Genomic DNA, 23,954 nt, shown 5'->3' with positions numbered 1-23,954 from the left:
GATTGACCTTTATGAACACATGTGCCTCCAATATTTTTATAAATTACTTTTTTTAAAGATATTGAAAAAGGTGATTTACTGACTTTTATATTCAATACAATCGTATTTAAGTACTAAAAAATTAATGAAAATAAACCAAAAACATTATCTTGAATAAAAGTATCGAAATCATGTCAACAAAATGTTTTAAATATAGTACACGACTCTATTCAAATCTGTTCCCGCGAATGACGTCATACGAGATCTCGCGTGGCACCTGAATGTCATGGCCAACTGTAGTCGGCGTAAATTGATATTTTTACAGTTAAATAGGCAATTTTAATGACGGTATTAACATTTTGATACTTTTAATTGGTATAGAAATGATATTAAAATGATTGTTTTATCGTAAAATGCACAAGAATTGATTGGGTCAAGTGTATTTTCAAGTGAAAAACAAGAATAAATCAACTTATGTTATTCTGGTTAGGTTTCGTAACGGGTCTAATCCAAAACTTTAATGCCGCATCAGATGAAAAACAAAAATGTTAAAAAGCGGCTTATAAAGTTTTGGAAGCCAGAACTATACTCGTGCCTGTGTTTTCAAGCAGTATTCTGATACAATAGTAAGAATACACAGAACGGATACGGTATTTTGGTCTACCTAACGCTAAAAAAACTGAACATGTAAACAAATAGAAATTTAATGCTAAGAGTTAAAGACTTTGTTTATACCAATATATCGAGTAATCTTAATAAAGTAAATTTACAAATATAACAGTAAATAGTTTACATAGTATTATTTATATACTAAGTATAGTTATAGAAACCGAAAATACAAATTGTCTACCTGTTGACATTTATTCGAATTTGATTATAATTGTACAACAGTGAGCATTTTCCTTTAATGACTTAATAAATTATGATTGTAAAACAATAAGGGTGTGTTTTGCAATTCGTCATGTTTTCGACGACTAATTCCTTACACAGAATTAAAAAAAGTATATTAAAATAGGACGGAACGTATTAACATAGCCAATTACTTGTTAGAGAGACACTTAACATTTCCGTGTCCAATCAAACTTAATCTCATTATGCATAACAATGTAAGTGGAATGCTCATAAAATAATATCAACATAATCGGGTTATAATTGTAAGAGCTATACTGTAACGTTGCAGAAAACACATTTTGTTTATATGATAATAGTTGTTAATAAGTTTTAGAAAACCGTTTATTTATGGAATATTGAGGACATTTGTTTCTTATTCTGTCTTGGGATATCAAAAACAATATGTTCTTTTTGTACATTTTTATTTTGCTTGTTATCATCCCAATTGTTAAAGTTGAAGGGGATGCACTTTGTGATTGTCAGGAAGTTGAAATATTAAAAGAAATAGTGAAAGATGTTCTTATAGAACAACGAAGGGAGTCTGCTAGACTAAGTAGAGTAGAAGCGAAACTGAGAACATATGAGAAAACTGGGCCAATTCCTAATGGTAAGTTATGTTTCTAACTCTTATTTGATAAATAGTAAACCACATGTTTAATATAATAGTATGTTACGTTAATACTGTAAATTATTCACAGGCGTTGCACTTTTATCTGAAATTGAATAATGTTATTCAGAATATACTTGTCAAGTAAAAATTAAAAGTTGCTTAATGTATTTGACTGCTATTTGAATACAAATAATTGTACGTATTATTTCAGTGTCAAACGTGTGTATTTGCAAAAGCAATTATCTTTTTTATTGTAGATCGATTGGCAAAGTTAGAACAAAACGTGAAAGATATAAATTTGAAATTTAATGAAACAATTACCGCAGCTAATGACAAACAGACAGGTTTTTGCCGGGACATTGGTGCAATTGTAAAGAAGACGTTGGTTTCAGAGAAAAATGAAAGGAAAAAATTAGTTTCAAACATGAATGAAAAAGTTAATGAACATAAGGACATCATTGAAGCGTTTAAAATAACGATTAACAATACTATAGACGAACGTTTCCAATATATTACTGCTAAGCAAATCAAACGCACGGATGAAATTGAAGAATTTATGGATGATATAGAAAATGACACTGCAAATTTTATCAGGACAGCATTTAACATCACTACATTTAAAAATGAACTAATGATGGAAGTAAATGAGCGATTAGATAGTATAAATGAAGTGAATAAAAGCGTTCAATGGATTTCATCAGATCTATTCGCAGTTAATCAAAGTGTAGGGGAGACCAGAGATATGGTAGATAGACTGGGTGAAGTTGTGAAAGAAAACAAAGGTAAACCTGACTATTTCCTCCACAATCTTAATAGTTTATATATCAAATTTTGTCATACTAAACATGCTATATAATATTCATGTATTTTGGATATTGAATGCGTGTAGATTTATGACAACATTTATTGAAGGAGTTGGATAAAATCATACTGTACGAGCCTCTATCGAGCATTTTATTGTTTAATTTAGCGAGCGCGTTCAATAAATTTAGAATTGAATCTACAAGAATATAATATTTTATTTATCACGTGTCGGTTGACTGTTAAAAAGAGTCATTTGTCGTACCTATAATGTTTTGCTAACATTAACGCACGTTTATTCTATGTTTGCATCATAATCAAATCGTTTATGTGATATTGATTCTAAACACAAATAAAAAAAGAAAACAGAAACGGTGTTAAACTGCCATTAAACACTGGTTAGGTACTACATGTATATGCGGATGATCTTTTTTATCTCCCTCTCATTACACGGATAAACAAGGCAATATAAGGCATTGGTAAAAAAACGCAATTTAATTGGTATTTTGAAAACACCTCTGCATGGTTGTTTTGATTTCATTTAACAGGTATTTTTGAAGATACATCTACATGTCCGAATTTCTAAACTAATTAGATACACTTATCTTTCTAAATCGCAAAAAAGATAGAAATATATTTTTTTCCGAGTTATCAAATACCAATTTTGTTAACCCATATTTAAACGTTCGATCGAGTACTCGATTAACAGGTTACTCATTGCCATTCCTACTATTTTCCGTTCTTGTTATATTTTTCGTTTCCGATATTGCTACAATAATATCTAACATGAACTAACGCCCAATGTTGTATCCAAATCAGTTGATACAATTTCTATTAAAAGTCTTCGGCAATTCGTATGCAGCGTAATGAAGTCATCCAAAGTATGCAACTCATTTTTAATACAAAAAAAACATCAAGAAGCAATGTTATTAGTTATAATAACAGTAACTTTGTGCAGACTAAGTATCATTTTTAACACAATGCATTCCTAAACCTACTATCAAATTAAAACAAAACAGTTTAGAAACATTGGCTAGAAGAATTTATAGAAATACATTTAAATATAAGTACACTATTTTTTGATAGACGTGATAATCATTTTATTTAATTCCTTTTTACGCCAGCAGAATTTATTGTTTATTTAAATAAAAACTATTGAAAAAAATTACCCCACCCAAGTGATCTTTGTTAATATATATCACGGTATGGAGTTTAAACACAGATCATTAAAAATCAAGATCTATTTCCATGCTTACACGTGAAGAAAAATTAAATTTGTACTATATAGAGGATATTGAATGAGTGTATGTTTAATACTAAATTTATTGAACAAAGTCGCGCCGCCAATATGTCGGTTTGCAAATACATAGGGAGGAAATAAGAAAGGCGAGTTTTTCATGAATACAAAAATCTGAACAAATTTGTGCAAGTAAAAGCAGATTTACGTCGACCAAGTATACCTTTTAAAGAAAAGAATTTTTTTTTATAAATGTTCCTTTGATTTAAAAATAATGTAATGCCTTTGATTTAAAAATAATGTAATGCGTATCCATCACAATTAAAACTACATGATTTTCTAGCTATAACCTTTGTTTTTCAAAAACTAAAGTTGCAAGATATACACCAAATGAAGTGAAAACGAGAAGCTTGTTGATATGGATATCTTATTTCCGACATAACAATTATTCAACGGAAATAGTTTGAGTTCCAAGATGGTTTCGTTAGTTTAAAGATGTTAAATACGACTCAGTTTTGATTCCCATTCCTGAGACTGTTGTTTAAAGGACTTATCCGTTGGTGTTCGGATCCGCACACTTCGGCACAGAAGCATTAACAATACTTTTAAACAATGAGAAGGGTACAGGGACTGAATTTTTGTATCTCATTGCCAGCATAATGGGTAAACATAATAAATTTAGTCACAATGTTGTTGTGATATATTTTGTCCACAAGGAAATCTTTGCTGAATTAACATGTAATTGTTTTTCGGAAATACACAACTTATTAATTGTATATCTGATATTCAAATATAAAAGTCTGTAAATATAAAATGTACTTAATATAGATTCATTCATTGTGCCTCCATTAGAAACAATTTGTGAATACAATAAAGATGTTAAGTTGTGTTAAATCAGCCTACTACTTTGAATCAATTGTAAACATGCATTTGCCTTAAACCATTTACGTAAATGTTCATGCTGTATAGTTACTGATTTATTTATTTGCGCATACCACAATTACATCATCTATAAACATCTTTAACCTCATTGATTATAACAGAAGTCGACAAGTATAACTCATTTTATTATATTCACTGGCTGAACTGGATTATCCTTCTTCGATAAAATAGAAAAAATCTCATATTCAATGGTCATACATCATGAACTGTTAACTATTCGTGCACATTAGAAATACATATTTTGTTCTTTATGGCTTATTTTTCGAATGTAATATTCATTTCTTCATTATTAAAGTTAGAAATTAAACCGAAATAATGAGTATTTACTTAAATTACTTTTCTTTGCACAATGTTCGCATATCTGTTAATAAACGACTAACGTTAATGTCACTATTTATTACGACGTCTTATATCGCGCTTCAATGATTCATGGAAAATATTCGAAAGTTGCAAAAGAAAGAACCATTCAAACTGCGGGCAAAGTGAAACACGGGACAAATTGAAACACACCACATATATTTTTCAATCTCAACTTGATATGTCACATCATGATAATGGCAAGGGAAAATATAGTTTTACCCCTTTCCGTCCGTGCGTACGTGCTTGCATGAGTGAGTGTCTGTGTAATTATGGTAAATCAGTAAATACTTTTGGAGTACGGGTTTGCGACTTGTTAATTTGATTAAACGCCAATTTTATAAATATACTCAATAGCGTTTTATTTAGATACATCAAGTAATTTAAAATCTTTTTTCAGTAAGAAATATCGATTGACATGAATTTTATAATACATTTAACTCTTGGCTGCAATAAGATGATTTACTTGAACAATTTGCTCCTTTAGCCTTATATAAGAATTTAAGAAGAAATAAAAAACAAACTGGTCGTACTCTTTCATTTGATAATATACGAAAATAAGAAATACACAAATTAATATTTTATATACTTTTATTATAAAATATTGATGCTCTGCTTGCAGTTCGATTGGTAAACGGCTTAAACCAATATGAAGGGAGACTTGAAGTATGGCATGATGGGACTTGGGGAACAGTATGCGATGATGGGTTTGATACGCTGTCAGCAAGTGTTGTTTGTAGAATGCTTCATTATCCACAGTAAGTAACAAACATTTTATTGCTTTTTATTCAATACAGCCAACTAACTATTTTAAGTGTTTGTTTTAGGCAAACATACTTTTAGAGGTTTTTAATAAAAGATGGTTCTGTCTAATTCATCAAAGACATGTGTTCAGGTTTGTTTAATTACAAGAGACTGTGATGATGTATTGTATGGCAAAAGTCGACGATTAGAATATTTTTGAATTTGTTGGCATAAGAAAAAAAACAGGATTTGCAATCACAATTGTGTGGAAACCATCATTTTGTACTCAAAAGTCGCCATCTTTGAATGCAAAAGACCACGTATGTTGTGATTTGTAAAATATTGTCGGAAAATATTGCCTGCCGTTTTAGAGAAAATGTTTTGCTAGTACACCCTTTTAGCTGAATTATACTACAAGTAATATATTTTCCAGTTAAGTTTTAAATGGTTTGAAAATTCATGATTGTATATTCTTTCATAAAGAGTTTCTTTAAATATCCGAGGACTAAGGTAGCGCAAGTTGGAGCGATAATAGTACCTTTAGCTGCGCCTTCTTTCTGAATATAATATTTTCCGTCGAAGTAGAATACGCTGTTTTTCAAAATAAGTTGTAGCGATTTTATTATTAAATTGTGCTGAACTCATGTGTCCATTTTTTCGGATATCTTTTCATTCAAGAGTAAATTGCAATAAACGTGTCATAATACTGGTTAATTGATAATTTCCACATTTTTACATTAAGAAAATTTAGCAAACTGTTCCTTCTATAATCAAGAAAATATTATAATTTTGTGAAAAACATTTTAAAAGAAGAAAACGGAAACAATTACAGCATAACACCAGTCACTCATGAATGGTTCCCGTAAATACACCAAATATCGAAGTTTCAGATGAGTGTAATGTATTTATATTAAACGTGTTGTAGTAAACAAATACGAGTATTGATATTTTCTCTGTAAATGAACTTTTTTTTTCCAAAACCGCCACCGATTTTTAATTTACAAATTACATTATCAACAAATAGCAATATTCATTATTCAAATTTTTATTGATAAAATACTATTGTATTGTAAATGATAAATCACTTCAACGGTTATTTCCATTTTCAATAAAATGAGATACAATGACTTATGTATTAAAACATTTTTGGAAAAACTAAAACAAAAGTCTTCATATTTCACATATTTTAATTGGTCATAATTAATAGATGACTCCTATTGATATTGGGGTCACTTAGTCAAAGGTCAAGGTCACAGGGGCCTTAAATGTAAAAATGGCTCCCGCCGATTATCTTGTAAACTATTCATCACAAATTCTTCAAATTTCACATAGCGATTGGTCCTAACTAGTAGATGATTCCTATTGATTTTAGGGTCACTGGTTCAAAGGTCAGGGTCACCGGGATCTTTAATGTCAGAATGGTTTCTACTTATTATCTTGAAAACTGTTTAGCACAAAGTCTTCATGTTTCACATATTGATTGATTATAGCTATTAGATGACCCCTATTGATTTTGGGGTCACTAGTTCAAAGGTCAAGGTCAGAGATGGCTTAAATATCATAATGGTTTCTGCTCATTATCTTGAAAATGAGCATTTTCATTCATGTCTTTCACAATGGTAAAATTATATGGCGATGGCCCCTCCAAGTGTTGCTCGGGTTCTTAGCGGGAATAGGACTTTTGTATTGCTTGCAATACTTTGATAATTGCTTCTTTTTACAGTTAGTTTAAGCAATATGGAACTTTTTGTAACTTATAGCACTCGACTTCGAAACATGGTTTCTTAATAAAACGTATGCAGGATTTGTTGATTTTCGGTTTGAAAATTTGTTTTTGGCATCTGTTTTTTTTCAAAAAATCTAAAACCTAAATCAGCAATCTCAGATATATTAAATAGGGACAGTGCGGACAATATCAAAGCGGACCGAAGTCCCTAACATTGCAGACCATATTTACAAACAGGGCGAACCGTGACTCGAGACGAGGCGGACCGTGCATTAATGTCAGATTCAATATTTTCATAACATATTTCTATTTCGATATATTCATAACCATGTCATATATTTAAGTAATTTATTACTTTTAAACAAAATGTATTGAAAATTAACCGTCGTTTGAGTTGGGTAGTCATAGTTGTTTCATTTTAATAAAGTCGTTTGAAGGTGTAATGTTATAGTGTATATCAGGTGATCATTCAAATAATTTAAGGGGAATTATAGTTAATTGCATATCATATGAATAAATAATTCTTTGAAACAAATTAAAAAAATCAACTCAAATAATAACAACGAACCACAAATATAGAACAGAACAGATTTATCAATTATCAGGAATTAAACATACATGGAATTCAATTTAACAAATTTAAATACGGCCGATTGTCTAGTGTCCGCTGTAACTTTCGCTTGCTAGCGAGTTATACAGGGTGAAACACGGATTTAGACTGAAATATAGGTTAAATAGTGCAGTTAAGATCGATCCTTGAAGACATTTTTAGATGGACCTATATGACATAGATTTTTCCCGGAATGATTTTTCGTTGGAAAACACAAGACGATTTATTACTACGATTTCTCAAAAGTGTCTTTTTTATCGACTTCAGCTAACAATTTTGAAGATTTACTATTAATATTTGTGCAAACCCTCTTGACTTATTAAGGAATAAGTATCTAAATACCAGAAAATGAGGGAATATTTGGATAGAACACCTTCGTTAAGAAAATGTTGACGCTGAAATTGTCACCGGTGAGGTTTTCTCACTCTACGGTTGCTTGCAAAATCTGAAAAACCAGTCAACCGGTTGCTTGCGAGGTTACCGTACGGTTGCTTGAAATATCGTTTGCATTTCTGATCACCACACGAATTGTTTTACAGACTACTTGTAAACAATTATTATTATGAAATATAACGTGTCACCTATTAAAAATAATTGTCAACAACAGGTGAAGTCCTTTGAAATAGTCAAAATTTTGGAAAAACATGTGTCATATACATGTTTAAATGTAGCAAACAAACTTCCTCATTAGTAATCGGAAAATATGTTGAGTTCACCCGAGGTAATGTTTCAACTTACCGGTATTTATCCATCATAACTTAATCGATTTTTCCAAACTAAACAATTGATGTAATGCTTTCGATTTTTTGAGATTTTTTTTCCAGTGAAGGCTGTACAACAGCTGGCCCTCAAGCAAACGTACACAGTTTAAATAGTTTTTCCAAGCAACCGTTTAATGAGTTAGCAAGCAAACGTACAGTAAGGAAACAACACCAATGATGATTATTTGTCATTTTTCCAAAATCACTGTGTGCACACCAGCAATTGTTTAATTTTCTTAAGCTCACATGATTATTCTTCAATGTTTTGTATATTATATGTAAAGCTTGAATCGTTGTACGAAGACAACAATTGTGACATGCTTTTAGGAATCGGGGAAAAAAAACGAATTTTTACGAAAGATGTAGACTTAACAGTAGGGATGTAGTAACAATTTCTCAATGACTGGTTTTTATTGAACTTATTTATCAATTTTCAGCTCAAAATCAGCGATTTTTCGCGTTTTATTCGCTCGCATGCGGAAGTTTTAGCGGATAACGAGTGTACGCTATACAATTGAGCACAACCATGCATTATCTAGAGGAAATTATATGAGTGTAGGTTCAATACTTAGTTCTTTTAACGAGTTGAATTGAATTATAATATGCGAGCCTCTGGCGAGCATAATATTATTTTATTCAACGAGTTCAATCAATTTATAAAGAACCAACTCGAAAATTGTATTCTTTTTATCACATATCCAAAATAAGAACTGTTAACAGTAAAAATAACAACTTTTCATTGACGCGCTAGTGTACACTGTAACGCTATCATTGAGCGAGTCTTAACGTTATGTTTGTATATTAACGCAAATGACGTCACGTCAAAATATATGCACGGCCTAGCACTACCATTTTATGGAGTCGCAAAAGCGGCAAGGTAGTTGATAAATTGCATTATAGGATCTTGTTTTTGATTTTATACTTCTGTGACAAATTTGTTTAATAAAGAAATATAACTTTTTGGGCCATGGTACTAACTTGGAACGTGATAATTCAAGAGGAGTTGACTTTTTATTCAATGTAAACTGTTTGCAAATGAAACAAGAAATGAAATTGTAATAATGCAGAAGAAGAAAACATAGACGAGCGAGGAAATTTAAATCTGCGTCAAATATCATCTGCATCGTATCATATTTCAGTTTTATCTGCGTCGTATCACGTTATACAAATCTCCTTTTTTTATAATAATCGCCTTATTAGTATATGAATTGTTATCATTTACTTAGGTTTTTTCGTCAAGGATCGTGTATGAACAGTGTCGTATCTGTAGATCTTAAGAAATGCCCGTCCTCCTCCGTTTATCTTTAATTTTGCTATAAATTTTAATTTTTAAGATAAAGTTATTTACAACAAAATGAAGTGGTATTTGCGAAGTTTTGATTTCCAAGATGACGCGGCGTTTGTTCACAAAATGTTGAATATGCCACTGCTCTGATTCCAAGTCAAGAAACAAACTAATTTTAGGTCCAATCCTTTGGTATTTGGCTCCGCATTATTCGGCGCTGGAACATTACCAATACATTTAGACGATGTTAAATGTACGGGAACTGAAACAATATTATCTCAATGTCGACATCATGGATGGGGAAAACATAATTGTGATCACAATGACGATGTTGGGATTGCATGTACTCCAGGTATTCTTTGTCTGATAATTTTTTTGAAATACACATTGCTTTAATCGTACATGTCATAAATATAATAGTTTTTATATAAATACAGACTGAAATAGGAATTATAAGTATGGTAGTAAATAAGAATTTTTTTAACTTTCGTATTATATAACTTTATTCATTTTGATCTCCTGAGGTATATCTCGTGAATATAATTTTAATAAAGACGTAACCAAAGTTCTTTGAAAATTTCAGCCAATCTCTTTGAGCTTGATATTGTACCCATGAACTTACCTAACCATTTTCAAATATAAATGTGGCCATGCTCTCGACGGACTGAGTATAATTAGTGATTCGTCTTTTTGCGCATACAGCAATCATTAGATTTATTATAAAAGATAACGATATAAAATGTATTTGATTTAATAAAAAAAAACACTAAAGAGTAAAGTAATGCTAACTTCAAGGCTATAAATATGCCTTCGTAAACTTAACAAAAGTGTATGTACATTTTCTATTAGCTTGGTGTTCTGTTTATCAATGTGTGTATGTTAAAGTAGTTTTCCGTGCGTGTGAGCGTTTATAGCTAGAAACCTGATGGAGATTAATTACTGCTAGGAGATTTATCTTATTATGCAGTTTCTGGATGTGTGCCTTATTAAACTTTTTTTTAAAAAAGGAAAGAAACAAAAATATACAAAATATACATTTCTGTTTGATGGTATGCGAAGATGTCAAATATTAACATTTGATATTTTTATACTGATCATTTTGAAGTTCGATTGGTTAACGGGTCAAATCAATACGAAGGGAGACTGGAAGTATGGTATGATGGGTCTTGGGGAACAGTATGCGATAATGGGTTTGATACGCTCTCAGCAACTGTTGTTTGTAAGATGCTTCATTATCAACCGTAAGTTACAAACGACTTGTTTTTATCATTTAAACCAACCAACTTTTTAAAAGTGTTTGTTATAGGCAAAATTCGAAGAAAAGAAATGAATTGAAAACAAATTGAAAGATATAATGGATTGCATAAAGAAAATGCATTAGAAACTTGATAAGAAACATGACTTTTTCAGGACAAATCCTCTTGTATTCGGGTCCGCATACTTCGGCGCTGGAAAATCACCAATACTTTTAGATGATGTTGAATGTAAGGGAAATGAAACACTATTATCTCAATGTCAACATAATGGTTGGGGTAAACATAACTGTAGTCACAATGACGATGTTGCCATGTCATGTACAACAGGTAATCTTTGCTAGATTAAAACTGTTTCTGAAATTCACAATTTCGATAAAGAGGCTATGAAAAGTGTTTCAGATTCCTTCCTGAAGTCAATCGCAATCATGTAGTTTGTCCAATTGTCTTACATTATAAATAATTGATAAAATTATTACTATGCTTCTGAAAGTACGTATATAGTGAGTGAACCGTCCGTATGTCCGAACTATTTGTACACGTCTGTTTGACAACAGAAAGTTCGTTTCGTACAACTATGTGGGGTAAAATTCGTAATGTTTGGTTTGAATAATAATTAAGATGGCCGTCTGAACGTTCATTCATCAGTTTAATTTATATACCTACTGACGAATATATTTTTTGGATAATAATATGCTATCTGTTCTCAATAAAGTTTTCTTTTTCGAGTAAGGTCATCTTATAATTCTCCCCATTTTAGATTGCATTTTCAAAAAGTACTGGGATTATATTAATGTTTAAAATGTTAAGACACAAACTTGGTTCATGGCAAAAGACAATGTGTTGAAATTTTGAATGGTATACATTTGTTTCTTTACCAATGCAGATCCTGATGGCCATTTACTTATGTTTTTGATTTGTGGAGGCATATCCTAAGTTTTTTAAGCACCAATAGAAAAAATACTAGTCCTAATTTTAATTAAGTAATTTTCATAAAATTACTGTTTGTGTTGGTGTTATTGTTGTTGTATTACTTATGTTATGATGGCAACATAAGGTTGTTGTGACCTTACAATGATTATTTCTCTACCAGTTAAACCGGAGGGACTTTATGTCAACCCTTCGTCCGCCTGTATGTCTGTCTGCCTGTCATTCTGTCTGTTCGACAATCCAAAAAACTGAATCCCGAGATAACTAAAAAATAAGTGAAAATATTTTTATGAAACTTGAAATAAAGGTAGACGGCAGACTGAACATTATGTACGACTTTTTCTTTTCTTCCCTTTGTTTAAAAATGCCAACAAATAGACATAAGATATGGCAAAAATAACACAAAAATCTGATCCCGTAATATCGCAAAAAAGTACTGATAATATTTTTATGAAACGATTAATATAGGTAGATGGCTGTCTGGAAATTGTGCACATCTTTTATTTTCTACCTATATTGAAAATGTGGTTCCTGACTTAAAATATGGCAAAAAAAAACAACAATATTTGTGATAAATCAAAAAGTACCATTTTTGTTTTTGTGGAACTTAAAATATAAATAGATTGCAGTATTGAGATAACGCGTGTCAATGTTCACAAGTCTAGCACCAACATTATTAGTTTTGCTCCGCCCCCAAGCCTCTAGAATAAGTTTGCACACCCGGAATGTTCGCAAACTCAACTAACTTTTTAAATATAGTTTCAATACAAAAAGTTCAATCAAAACAGTAATTTGGATGGGCATAGACGATAATTGACCGTTTATATAAAGAAAGTACAATAATTAAACGCTGGGCAAGCATTCAAAGTACAGTGACCGATGGAATTTCCAATCTTTCATGGGTTTTATGTGTCCCATGGCAACTCCAGTGGGATTAAAACCCCATATTCTAAATCGGTAAAAAACTCTGAGGAAGAAAAAAAATGTTTTTCTAAATATTTCGATTATCATATCCTTATCATAATGAACTTAAAGGTGTTTAAGGATAATAAATTTAAGAAATTCGCACTTCTTCAATGGGGGGGGGGGGAACAACGCATTAAGAAAATTGGAGAAATATCCCAAAATTAGAATGGGAGGAAATCCCCCGTACAGCATAACTGGAAAATACCAATAAAAGCTTAATGGGAGGATAACATAATAGGAGAATTCATCCATGTCTTAATTTGTTTAACAAATCTAACAGGAAGTTTAAACTTCAAAACTTTTCTTTAACTGATTATTCTGTTTCGTCCTTTTTTAAATGAAATAAAGTCCGATTAGTTATTTATGTATAAATTTATCTTTTCTGTACGAAATCTGCTGTGGTCATAGTATTATTTTTACAATAGGTTTAGCTCTTAAATTTGGTTTGCTAATCATGGTCATGCAACTACATAATTACATAAAGAAGTAGACGCATGTTTTGGTTGAGTCTATTATGTTTTGCTTAAGGGGTGAGTTGTCATACATAAATTTACGATTTATTTACATTTATTATTTTCAAATGATTATTATTATCTTAAATGCTTCTGGGATTGTTGTTTGTAAATAAAATTGTTATATTTCTATTAACGGCATAATTTTAATGAACACCAAATTAGTTCACGACTACATATGTATTGATAACGTGATGGTTTAAGCCAATGAAAAAACATCAATATTATTACAGTTAGACAGATAAAAAGTTTGCAAAGAGTTAATCAATAATCTTTATGTAGCAAACAAACTTTGAATTGCAAGTATTTTTTCATATATTTTCAAACAGTTGAACAGTTTATTGAAAATGCTGGGCCTCTTAGAGGCATCAGTCACATATACAATAATATACATATAATATACTAATGTACTACATGGCAAAACTAAATAAAAAATGAAAGTGTTACATTATGAAAAATAAGCTTAGTTATCACTTACTTAAATGCTGATATAATTTTTTTTACAGAATACTGCAAGTTTTAACAATATACTTCTATACTCCTATCTGTGCTATTCATTAACATAGAAAACTTGAGTACTATACTCTCTAGTATTTTTTTTCTATCTGTATTAAAGAATTGGCAATTAAATAAGTAATGATATTCATCACCAAGTGAGCTAGTATTGCATAAGTTACAAACTCTTAATTCTCTTGGTATATTACAAAATCTACCAGACTAAATAAGCAATTTATTTAATTCCTGTATAAGATATTTGTTCGGCCAACCGAAAAATTATGATGAAAAATCTTGTTAAGAAATCAAAACATTATGTATAATAATTCCTGTATAAGATATTTTTGTCGATCAATGAAAACAAAATTGCTTTGCAAAACCACATTTCTTTAGATAAAAAAGACATCCAATGAAGATATAAGAATTGACATTTTGTTCTTTTGACCAGACAAAAAAAAACGTTAGAATCCTGTGCAAGAATTCTTGTGTAATATATTTGTCTGACCGATTTCTTATACATATATTCTTATATAGGAAATTTAATAATATTTTTCTTTGGTCAACTGAACAAAATTTCAATGATATCTTTTCATTGGAAGTTGTTTTTTCCATATAATATGGTTTGTGGTATTGTATAACAGTTTTAGTCGGTTGACCGAACAGAAATTCTAGAACAAGATTTTTATTTATTTCTCTTTTGTTCGGTCGATCAAACAAAATGTTAATTTTTATTTTTTCATCGGATGTAACATGCTTAGAAATAGCGAAGGATATACACTTCGATGACAGGTTGAACACCACCGATTCATTTTTATTACAAAATGCCTACATTTACTCTTTATTGACAAGTTCTAAGAAGATTTGATTTATATATTGAATTTTATATGCTTGCAAGTCATGAAATCATTATGGCTTCCGCGTCATAGGAAGCACCTTTTTTCATACTAACTAACGTACTTTCGTACATGTAGTCTGCTTTATGCTTTTATGCAGATTTTAACACATGCATGACGCAATTTTGGTCTGAAATATTTTGAAGAGTCAATGTTGAAATGTTGAACCTGAGTCTCATCTTGCAAACGCTTATTCTGACCAAGAGTAAGTTAGTCAAAGCGCTTATATGATCCCGACGAGATTATCAAAGCACAGAAGGCGCTTTATTTGTTTAAGCTCTCAGAAAGGTATATAAACCAATTTCTTTTTGCATAGTGTCACCATTGCTGTTCCCAGTGTTATAACTGTAGTGAATTGGCCATAAGACTAATTGATTTATTTGGCCTAAACAAATTTAAAAAAAAAAGAAAAAAAAGATGCCTTCACTAGGATTCGAACTCCAGACCCCTCGCTTCCATAGCGAGCGTGTAAACACCTCGACCACGGGGAAGTTGTCAGAGACAACCATTTTATTCTAAATTAGGGTTTGTAACCCTTATTTATTTCGATATATTTTGTTTAAAACTGATGTAAATAATCATGGAGCTTAATATAAGCATGTATATCTATAAAGAATGACTCTTCGACCAATCGATAACTATTTTTTCTTCATCGAGAAGGCTTAAAATTAATGCGCCTGTCATTTGACAATCTTTACGCAGTGATCTCCCTTTAAATTTTTCGGCGTTAGTATACATATAAAGGGAAGTCACCGCTTCGAGGAGTTTGGACTACTTTCGGCACTTGCAAATAAGCACATCAGGGTCTGAAATTCCGCTACAATCATTTGTTTGGTCTGACGACCCAAACAAATAAAAACAGTCCGTAATTATGACAGTCAGCACAACAGGGGTCTGCGGTTTTAGTAACATGCCTTTAAGTGTAAATCGAAAATACTAACAAATATGATGCCGATATAAATGTATAGGAAGACCGAACAAAATGTTAATTCAGAAATTGGGCAATTCGTTGTTATTTTTGAACTAGATATACAATGTTACTTTTTAATATTCATATCACGTTAAAATAAAGTTAAAAAATCTGATTAAATATCAGTAGAAAAGGGGCGGACATGTTACACTTCGATGATAGGTGGAACACTACTGGTGATTTACAAATGTTAGGAAGATCTAAATTATTTAAATATTGAAATCTTTATGCCTGCAATTAAAGCCATTAAATCATATTAGCTATCTGCGTCATAGGATACACCTTATTTCATATCAACTATCGTCCTTTCATACATGTAGTCTGGAACATAGACAATGTTTCAGATTTAAAAGAGAAAAGCTTGGGAATTTAATTTAACAGATATAGCACGTCACCTTAAACAGCTTGATGATACCGCAATTTTGGGAGACAAATCAGATTGTTTTTCTTTTAGACGCTTATTCTGATCAAGAGTAAGGTAGTCAAAGCGCCTGCTCGACCTCGATCCGTTTAATACAGTCTAATATTTATGACAGTCAGCGCAACGGAGGTCCGCGGTTTAGTAACATGCCTTTAGGTGCAGTTAGAAAATAATGACAAACATGCTGTCGATATAAATATACAGCCAGCGACTGGCCATTTACAAATACGATATCAGATACTTTGTTATTCACAGTAGCACAATAAATAAACAAATATTTGGACAATTTTGTTTTGTTTTAATATTTAGTATTCCGATCAGATTTGTTAAACAAAAAATATATGGATGAATTCTCCGGTTATGTTATTTTCCCATTACGCTATAATTGGGTATTTCTCAAATTACCCATTAATAGGGGATTTCCTCCCATTCCAAGTGTTGGAGATTTCTCCCATTTTCTTAATTGGTTAGTTCCGCCAATGGGAGAATTGCAAATTTCTTTAAATATGTTCCTTAAATACTTATAAGTTCATTATAAGTATATAATAATTAACAGTAAAAAAATAAAAAAATTTGCTTCTCTCGGATGTTTTTGAAAATGGGATTTTAACCCCATTAGAGCTCGCATTGGACACGTAAAACTCAATAGGAGAATGCATAAATCCCACGAGATTTCACACTTAGAATGCTTGCCAAGCGTTCAATTAGATTACTATCGTTATATAAACGGACAATTATAGTCTATTTCCATCCAAATTACTGTTTGATTTAACTGTTTGTATTGAAGCAATAATAAAAAGGGTTGTTGAGTTTTCGAAATTTCCGGATTTGCAATCTTATTCCGTAGGCTGTTCCCCTCAAACGTAGAATTTCATATTTTTTTCTCTTTTTGTTTCTTTTTGTATCTAGATCTACATAAAATATATGTTTCTTATCATCACCCACATCATATGTGACAGGGCTCATAATTCTAGCTCCTATATTATCAGAATAATCATCCCTGAACTTTTTTTATGAAAACATGTTGTTTGTTTTCTATAACTTCTTTACTTTTTTTAGATATCTACTTAATGCTTCAAGTATATGTTCCATATCATTACTCAAATCATGTGTGCAAAGATTCAATACTCTAGCTTTACTATTTCCAGAATTGTGACCCCTTGAACTTTTTTCTAGATTCTTTTTTTCATTTATTACAAGATTTACTTCAAACTTCCATATCATAATATGACAAGGTTTATAAATTTACCGTCTTTATTTCCAGAATTATCTTTCCTGTAAATTTTGAATTTCCGTTTTTTAATCTTTAACTTATATTTCTTTATCTTTATTGATTTGCTTCAACTTTCAGATAAGTATGTTCATTATTAACTCCTTCATCATAATATGATAAGATTAATAAATCGAGCGCCTGCCATGATTTTTTAATGATTTTTTTTTCACTTTAAACATGGCCTTAATTTGAAGATTGTTATATTTTGTGTGTGTTTTCTTCTTGTTACTATAAATGGTATATAGTTGAAAATGTGTTTAATTTTCACTTTTCCTCATAGTTACTGGGAATAGTATCTACTTTAGTCTTAAGATGATTTTTCTTGGTCACCACTCACATCATGTATGACTGTGTTCTTTATTCTAGCATCTTTATTTCAAGAGTTATCTCCTCTTAAGTATAGCTCCATCTGTCTTGCCGTCCTTCAAAACTATTTTTGCGATTACTTTTAAATAACTTGGACTTTTTACAACAAATGTACTTAAAATAGAGGAAAGTTGAAAGTTTATTCTCATTAATCTATATAAAATTAGATATTTTGATAATCTGATATTATAAAAACATAATTAAGACATGGATACTTAACACATTACTATGATACGATAAACTAAGAACTCAAAATATTTTATGTTCAATCATGTCTTCCACAATGGCATTATTGAAATGCCATGACCCTTCATAAAGTTGCTTGTGTTCTAACCGTAGGGGACCTACCTTTGTACTGCTTGCAATACTTTGATAATTGCCTATTAATCTACATGTAAATACATGTATTACCTTCTCGAAATACGACTACGACTCATACAACGCTTTCTACGATGGCTACTACGACAACGATTAAACGACTACTACTACGGCAACGACGACTACTACTACAATGACTAATTATAATCGATGACCGAGACTGATGTTACTACAACCGCTACCGCTGCTACTATGGCTACTTTTACTTCTTCTTTTTCTACAAGTACTGTTGCTAAATGATCTCATTAGACTACCTTGCATCACTTAGTCATATATATTGTATATCAAATAGAAAAGAAAAAATAACATAATTATATTTAGACACATTCAGTGCATTACTGGATTCAAAATTAAAAGGTCACCATTTGGCAATTTAATACTCTTTAAGGACATGATTGATGACATGTGCACGCGCCTATTTATTTTATTTTCAATCATTATGTAAAGAAATTGATGTTCTGCTTTAAGTTCGATTAGTAAATGGATCAAATGAATATGAAGGGAGACTAGAAGTATGGAGTGATGGGTCTTGGGGAACAGTGTGCGATGATGGGTTTGATGAGCTGTCAGCAACTGTTGTTTGTAGAATACTTAATTATCAACAGTAAGTAACAAACGTGTTTTAGCTTTTTATCGCTTAAGGCAAACCAACTGGTCTAAAATGTTCGTTTTATGCAAATATAACTTTTGGAAATTAAAAACTGGACATCACAATAAATGAACAATGTGAGAAACTGTTTGTTTGTTTCTCTCAAGAATTGTTTCATTCTCAATGATAAACATTTATATTCAAGAGCCTGAATAAATAATTGAGCATATTATGTATTTTTCGATAAAAGACGATTATTTTATTATTTTTGAATTCATTTGTTATACATTTTTGCTCAAAATTTTAACATTTTCTGTTGGAAATATCTGATAATGCGATTTACTGATAGACATGCTCATTTGTGTTTGGCTTTATTTTGTGTATGAAACAGACAAACATTCTTTGAAAAACAAAAGTTATAGCGAATCAAAATATTGAGTCAAATAAGAATTTACTAAATTTACTGATTCAGTGGAGTTCAATTAACGCACCGTTTTACTCATGAATTGGTCTATTAAGGCTTGTCTGTATTGCAATGAAAAATTACTTTGATGACATTTAGTTTTAGACATTACAACAAACCCCGAAAGAATTATACATGGAAGTTTTTTTTGTGCATATTTTATGAATATTTATTTAGCAAATAATAATGTGTTTTAGAACAAAATATTATTCATCAGATAAAAAGTCATCCTAAATGTCTTAGAACTCTATCAAAAAGTTTGTATATTGCTATATATCTGAGATTTCTGTGCAATAGTATGTATTAACCACATCGTTCCTTTCCATTCACAGAAAATTACTTATTCAACTTTCTGCTATGTCTCTATTTTAGACATAATCTTCCCATTTCAAGGGGATTTTGTAATAATATGTGAATTACTATTATTCTCCTAAATTTTTTCTCAAGACCGTATTTAAAATAAATTACTTAGAAAAACGCTGGATAAAGCAATTTAAAGTGATTCTTATCTGTCAAACTTTATACAGATTTTCATCTGATACGCTTTATTGTTATCAGTTAGTTATAACTTTTTTTTTTCAAATTAAAGTTGCAAGTTACATACACAAAATAAAGCGGTGAAAGAAGAAGCGTGTTCATGTATCTTAATATCAGACATTTCTGACAGAAAAAGTGTAAAATAAAGCATTCGATTTGATTTCCAAAATAGCACTGTTTGATTACGACTATAATGTTCTAATGGCAAGTCCTAAAACAAAATCATTTAAGGACGAATCCTTTGATATTCCGTTTCGCATACTTCGGCACTGGAACATTGCCAATATATTTAGACGATGTTAAATGTACGGGAACTGAAACAATATTATCTCAATGTCAACACGCTGATTGGGGAAAGCATAATTGTGATCACAGTGACGATGTTAGCATGTCATGTACTCCAGGTAAGTTTGTCTAGTGTTTCAATTGTTTCTGAAATGAAATAAATATATATATATATATATTATTGTACATTTTATAATTAGTGCAATATATTCACAAAAACATGTCTGTAATGTGCACTATGATTTAAATTGAATATTAATTATCAAAAAATATTTTGTGGAATAATTTTTTTTTGAAACTTTCTTACTCAGTATTCCTTTGTTTCTGAGTCGCCTCTACAGAGTAGTGGCGGCATATAGAGATCATTTCTCAGTCGCCTGTCAGTCTGTCGGTGCGTCTATCCGTCCATCACAAAACTTGTCCGGACAACTCCTCAAAGTCTACTGGTGCATTTTCACCCACACTTTACAGAAATGGTCTGTACTAAGTCTAGTTGTGTATATCATCAGTATTTTCACATTTTCAGCATTCCACTTATGCAATTTTGATGAAATTTACATAATTGATTTGTAGCCTTGTACTTTGGCATATTACACTGGTTGTCCGCGTGAATGTTTTTGGCCGAGTTATGGCCCTTGAATAAAAAAAGTGTTTTTTACTGTTTCCGGCTACAAAGAAGCTTGTCCGGACCACTTTTCAGAAACAATTTGTGCAATTTCATCGAAACATTTCAAGAATGATCAGTACAAAGTCTAGTTGTGCATATTATTGACTTTTATGGTTCAAAGATTTTGATCGGAGTTATGGCCCTTTAATTATCTTTTTTAAAGTTTGCCCTGACTACTTTTCTTATACTTTTTAAGCAGTTTCAATGAATCTTTATAGATTGCAATGCCAAGTTCTTATGCATGTTAGACGGATTTTTGGTTTGAATGTTTTTTGCCGATTTATGGCCCTTGAATAAAAAGGGTGTTGATAAAATTTGTCTGGACTACTCCTCTTATACCAATTATACAATTTAGATGAAGTTTAACAGAATTGATCGGTTGCTCAAGTATTTGCGCCTAATACAAAGGTTTTCCGCTCGAATGTTTTTTCCTACGTTATGGCTCTTGAATATAAAAGGTGTTTTGTGTTGCCAGCTTCTGGGTCACTACTTCTCTGAAACAACTGATACAATTTCATCAAAACTTTATAGGAATGATCAATACCATGTCTAGTTGTGCATCTCATCCATTTTCGATTCGGTTTATTGATTTTTGTCAGAATTATGGCCCTTTAATGAATAAGTTTTTAAACATTTGTCCGGACTACTCCTTTTAAACGACTTATGCAACTTCAATAAAACTTTACATGATTAATTGGTAGCTCAAGTACTTGTGCATACTACACAGGCTTTCAGGTTGAATGCTTTAAGGTCAAGTTATGGCTATCATGAGGCGACACATTTGATTATTGGTCGATCTTGTATTTAATTGCTACTCTTGTGACATCATAATGAAAAAGTTTTCAATAAATAAAATTAAAATTGTTTTATTTTTTATCATGACGTTGGTAAAATTCCTTTTAACTTAATAAATATTTTATGCAACTGAAGCACGACGGCTGAACTCGATATGGATCTCGAAATTGAACATCCAGATCAAGATATGCACTCTCAAGCCAGATGCGAAAGAGAAAATAGATCAATCGCAGGGTAGGTTTTCAACGTTTTAAACAGTTATGTAAGATTCAAAGCTATTTGGAGAAAATTGAAATGGAATATTACCCTCCTAACTTTCCACTTTATTTTCCCCATTTTTGTATCGGATTTTTATGCAGTCTACATCGAGAAATTATTTCAGACGTGGGTTATGGTGCGTTCAAACATACAATACGTATGAAGAAAATGTCACTTAACGGACACAAAATATAGAGGTTTTACGAAATCTTACCACTGAACTATTCTGAACAATGAAACAAATCCTTATTGAACATTTATTGAAACTTGGCTAAAAATAAACGAATTGCTGGCCAAAATGCAGGTCGAGTTTCTGTTAAATGTACTGAAGAGATCCATAAGTGGATAAGTGGCTAAAATCACTTCCATATAAACATGAATAGTCAATTAAAAGGAATTATGTTACGATCATTTGGCTGAAAATTCATAAGTAAAATAAATATGTTTGATAATCAAATATCACTTTATCAATAGACTGGCACTAGAAATACTAAATGTACCGAGAATATAATTAAGTTGACGCGAAGTGTACTCGTATACTACTCGTTTAATAAATTATTTCCCTTTGTGGATACGTAACTTGGTCAAGCAAAATTATAATACATGTATGTTAAACAGCTGACAGAGGGAAGCGACGAAATCTTTGTAAAGCTATCTTATCATATTTTTTTCATTTAAATTATTTTAATTCATTCACATATATTCCACAAGTGTCTGGAATAGATTTCACAGGCACAAGTATATAATTATTCGTTGTCATGCAGTGAAATGCCAGGCAACCTTTTCATAAAAAAATGTCTTCATAAGAAATATTCTTCTCTCGGTTTTTTTGTAAAAAAGGCAAAATAAAATGAATATTGATATGAAAATGGTAATGAAAAATCATTAACTTAAATATATTTACAATTTTGACAGCAAACTGATAACTTTTCATAGTCACCATGTGTTATAATCAACACATCAACGTATCAATAAGATATTCTATTATTAGATTTACATGTATATTGCAATGGATAAGCTGAATAAAAAGAAACGTGTTCTTCTAGTTAATATTCTGTTACATTTTGGTTTGACTTTTAATTGGTTTTAAATTATTATTTTACAAAATGAATGTACACAATTGCGCTAACGATCCATACCAAAAACGTATATTGTACTAAGGTGTGGAATAATTGAAAAATAATGTAATGTAACAATTGTGACGATATAGAAGCTTCCATGCGTGAACGTTTAAAATAAACACACGTATTACCCACAGTAGCTATAATCAATCTATGTAGTATATGTAGTAGTTATTCTAGCTCGACTTAGGAAATCTGTCTATTTCCGATATAAGTTTTCGTTACAAAATGATACACAAAAGAATAAAACATAGATTGCTTTATGGAAGTGATCCGTAATGATGTTGATGATTTTACATATTGTGAACCTATATGAAGCACACATGGAACTCAGATGGAATTATGATTGGTGATATCTTCTTTTTGGGGCCAAATCGTTATGTTTTAGTGGGGGTGTGATTGAATACGCAGTTTGTTTGACACACTATAACCCACGACGGAAAGAATATCTCCACCAAGACTGCATAAAGTTCCGAAACAAAAATTGGTAATAAAGAAGAAAGATAGGAGGGTAGATTTTTCGAAAGAGCTTTGAATTTAATATAATGTTTTAAAAGTTGAAAACTTACCCTGTGATTGACCTATTTTCACATAATAATGGTGTAATAGCGCACATAATGATCACCGAAACTTCAAATATACTTTTGCCGATGCTAAATTTTGAAATCTATATTGCGTTCACCCTTGTGTGAAGGGATGCATATAATAGTATTTTTTTGCGCATACCACTATTATTTCGTTTAGATTTTTTACAATCGATGCCAACGCAGAAGTTAAAATTGACTTCAAATTCGTCCATAAAATTAACAAAACTACGGTTGTCGACTGTTTCGCTCATT

At 31.0% G+C, this 23,954-nt stretch overlaps 1 protein-coding gene across 1 annotated transcript in view; it reads left to right on the top strand.

The window, feature by feature from the left end:
• Positions 1-1,100: 1,100 nt before the first annotated feature.
• Positions 1,101-23,954, top strand: part of LOC132723347 (deleted in malignant brain tumors 1 protein-like) — a 44,158-nt gene continuing 21,304 nt past the window's right edge. The window contains exons 1-8 of the mRNA XM_060708044.1: positions 1,101-1,477; positions 1,738-2,262; positions 5,440-5,575; positions 10,123-10,295; positions 11,049-11,184; positions 11,354-11,526; positions 18,869-19,004; positions 20,221-20,393. Coding sequence (XP_060564027.1) covers positions 1,273-1,477; positions 1,738-2,262; positions 5,440-5,575; positions 10,123-10,295; positions 11,049-11,184; positions 11,354-11,526; positions 18,869-19,004; positions 20,221-20,393 — 1,657 coding nt within the window. The 5' untranslated portion in view covers positions 1,101-1,272. The remainder of the gene's footprint in view (positions 1,478-1,737; positions 2,263-5,439; positions 5,576-10,122; positions 10,296-11,048; positions 11,185-11,353; positions 11,527-18,868; positions 19,005-20,220; positions 20,394-23,954) is intronic.

The sequence above is a fragment of the Ruditapes philippinarum genome, unplaced genomic scaffold (genome assembly GCF_026571515.1).
Source record: "Ruditapes philippinarum isolate M1 unplaced genomic scaffold, ASM2657151v2 ctg2253_1_1_1_1, whole genome shotgun sequence".
NCBI classification, from domain to species: domain Eukaryota; kingdom Metazoa; phylum Mollusca; class Bivalvia; order Venerida; family Veneridae; genus Ruditapes; species Ruditapes philippinarum.
This window is presented reverse-complemented; position numbering and strand designations above follow the sequence as displayed.